This window comes from Frankliniella occidentalis, unplaced genomic scaffold, assembly GCF_000697945.3.
Source record: "Frankliniella occidentalis isolate FOCC.00 unplaced genomic scaffold, Focc_3.1 Scaffold13, whole genome shotgun sequence".
Lineage (NCBI taxonomy): Eukaryota > Metazoa > Arthropoda > Insecta > Thysanoptera > Thripidae > Frankliniella > Frankliniella occidentalis.
In genome coordinates this window covers 1,491,179-1,493,409 of record NW_026267143.1, presented here as the reverse complement: position 1 = coordinate 1,493,409, position 2,231 = coordinate 1,491,179, and the positions used below count along the sequence as shown (strand labels likewise).

Sequence of the window (2,231 nt, the reverse complement as noted above, 5' to 3'; positions counted from 1 at the left end):
CTGAGCCCCCGGCAGGCGCCGCGCCGCACATCTCCTGGGCAACCTCGGGCGATAAGGTTGACCCACTTGTGGCCTCTCCCCCCCGCGCTCGCGAGGATTGGGAAGGACCGCGCCAGCGCCACGGCCTCGCACCCACGCGCCACCGACCCGAGTGGGTGGGCCCTTTTTCGCGCTAATTTGCCGAAATTTGTACGAGCGGCGGTGGCGGCGCCCCGCCGAGTGAGGGCGAGTAGAGTTCTCGGCTCGAGTCTTCCTCTGATGAGACAACGGCGGAGCGAGCTCAGTTCAGAAGCGACTCTACTCCCCGCGACCACTCCCCTCTGCCTCGTGCCGCTCGCACAGAAACGAAAAACAAATTGGGCAAACCCGCATAGACTTGTGCGAGCAAAGAAAGCACTCGGTACACCATCTTGTGGGTGACATTTTAGGCTCACTTTCTGTGATGCGGGCTTGTCGTATAAACGCCACCAATATAGGAAACTTTTAAGGGCTGAAAACAGGCGAAATGCATTCATATTTTAGCCCGCCAAACTTTGCCTTAGTTTGACAGTTACTTTTTATACTAGTGACGACGGCCAAGGAAAAGTTTACTAGCTCACTCCTTAGTGAGCTTGGTCACTAGTCAGCAGTCCGGAGCCAGACGCGAGACGACTCGAACAAGTTGAGGACTTGACTTAAATGATTGACTCAGCGCACTCCTGCAGTTCTACTGCACCGCATCCCGGCGTACGGGGGGGGGGGGGGGGGTCGTCCCCTCGCTCAGCGCCTAACGCGCCATGGTTCAGGGATCGTTCGGTCGGATCAAAAACCTCGGACCTCGCGGTTAGCCAAGTCAAGTCAGAAAGTACGTCTGTTTTCACAGAATCATTGGGCAAATTTCGAAGGCTCGGCGCCTGCGAGACTCAAGGTAGGCCACCCCGCAATACACACATGCACTGCAGGCAAGAAGTTGTCTACCTGCCAGGCGCTTTGAGAGCTTGCAGGGGGCTAAACTTGACAGGTTCCTGACGGCGAATGACGGGCGTACTTTCTGAATGATCCCCAAGGGGCTTGATAGGCAGGCCCGCCCGCTTGGCAGCGTGCGGTATGATATAGCCATATAAGCGCACAGGTTTCTGCCACCTGGGATAGGTACTTCATTTCCGACAAGTATCGTAGTATGAACAACACGTGCCGAGTGCGACAACTAGCTCTACTCACCGGCTGATTGGGGTTGTTGGGGTCCGGGTTGAAGTAGTTGGGGTTGTACACGCCCTGGGGGTTCTGGTTGTCGAAGGGGTTCCGGTTGGGGAACGGGTCCCGTGCGTAGGGGTCGTAGGGATTGTAGTTAGCCGGGAATGCCGAGCCGTAGCGTCGGTCGTTGTAGATGTAGGTCCTGTAGTTGGCGTCGCCGGGGTTGGGTGGCACGTAGACGCCGCCCCTGTTGAGTCCCGGCGGCGGCCCGCCCGGGAGCACCTGGCCGAACACGGCGGCCGCGTCCAGGACGACGGACACCAGGGCGGCGACGACCGCGGCGGCGCTTACCGCCGCCATCTTGGATGTTTTGATTTGCTCCTTTCTCCTGCTGGCCCCCACCACCTCACCGCGGCGGGCCCTGCCGAGCTCCCCGCCTGCCTGCCTCCCTGCCTGCCTGCCTGCCTGGCTGGCGGTCAGCCCGCCTGGCGCTCAAGACAACGCCCTCCTGCCGTCGTGCCTTCTGCCTTGTGCCGTCCTCAGTCCTCCTGCTCCACGCCGCGGACGCCGTCGGTCAGCCCGTTGTCGGGGTCCCTGATGCGATAAGATACTGCTGCGTGCTGCGCTGGCGGGGCGGGCCCGCGCTGGCTGGCGCTGGCACCTGGTGGGTCGATGCACTTGGTCGAAGCTCCTCGACGGCCACGGGCCGGGCCGAGAGCACTGCGGAATCCACCTGCTCTGCTCGCTGCACTCACACCCACACTCACACACGCGCGCACATGCCGCGCCCTGCTCGGGTGTCGCGGCGGGACGCGACGAGGCGCTGAGGTGGACGACGACGCGGCTCGCAGCGTCACACGTCACGCCTCGCCTGCAGCAGCGGTCCGGCGCGCTCAAGGCCTAAACTACGACTGGCTGACTAACTGACTGGGCTGGGCTGGGCCCGCCGGCTACTCCGCGGGTACGGGTGCGGCGCGGCGTGGCGCGGCGTGGGGTTCTCAGGCGAGCTCCAGCCAGCAGCGAGGCGACTCGACCGCACCGCCAGCCGAGCACCCCCC

At 62.8% G+C, this 2,231-nt stretch overlaps 1 protein-coding gene across 2 annotated transcripts in view; it reads right to left on the bottom strand.

Annotated features, from left to right (window-relative positions):
- LOC113217604 (cholinesterase) overlaps positions 1–2,114 on the bottom strand; it is a 26,918-nt gene extending 24,804 nt beyond the window's left edge. Inside the window, exon 1 of one of the 2 annotated variants that reach the window (XM_026437565.2) lies at positions 1,201–2,114. In XM_026437565.2, coding sequence (XP_026293350.1) covers positions 1,201–1,533 — 333 coding nt within the window. In that variant the 5' untranslated portion in view covers positions 1,534–2,114. The remainder of the gene's footprint in view (positions 1–1,200) is intronic. The other variant, XM_026437564.2, reaches the window with a different exon arrangement.
- Positions 2,115–2,231: the final 117 nt, after the last annotated feature.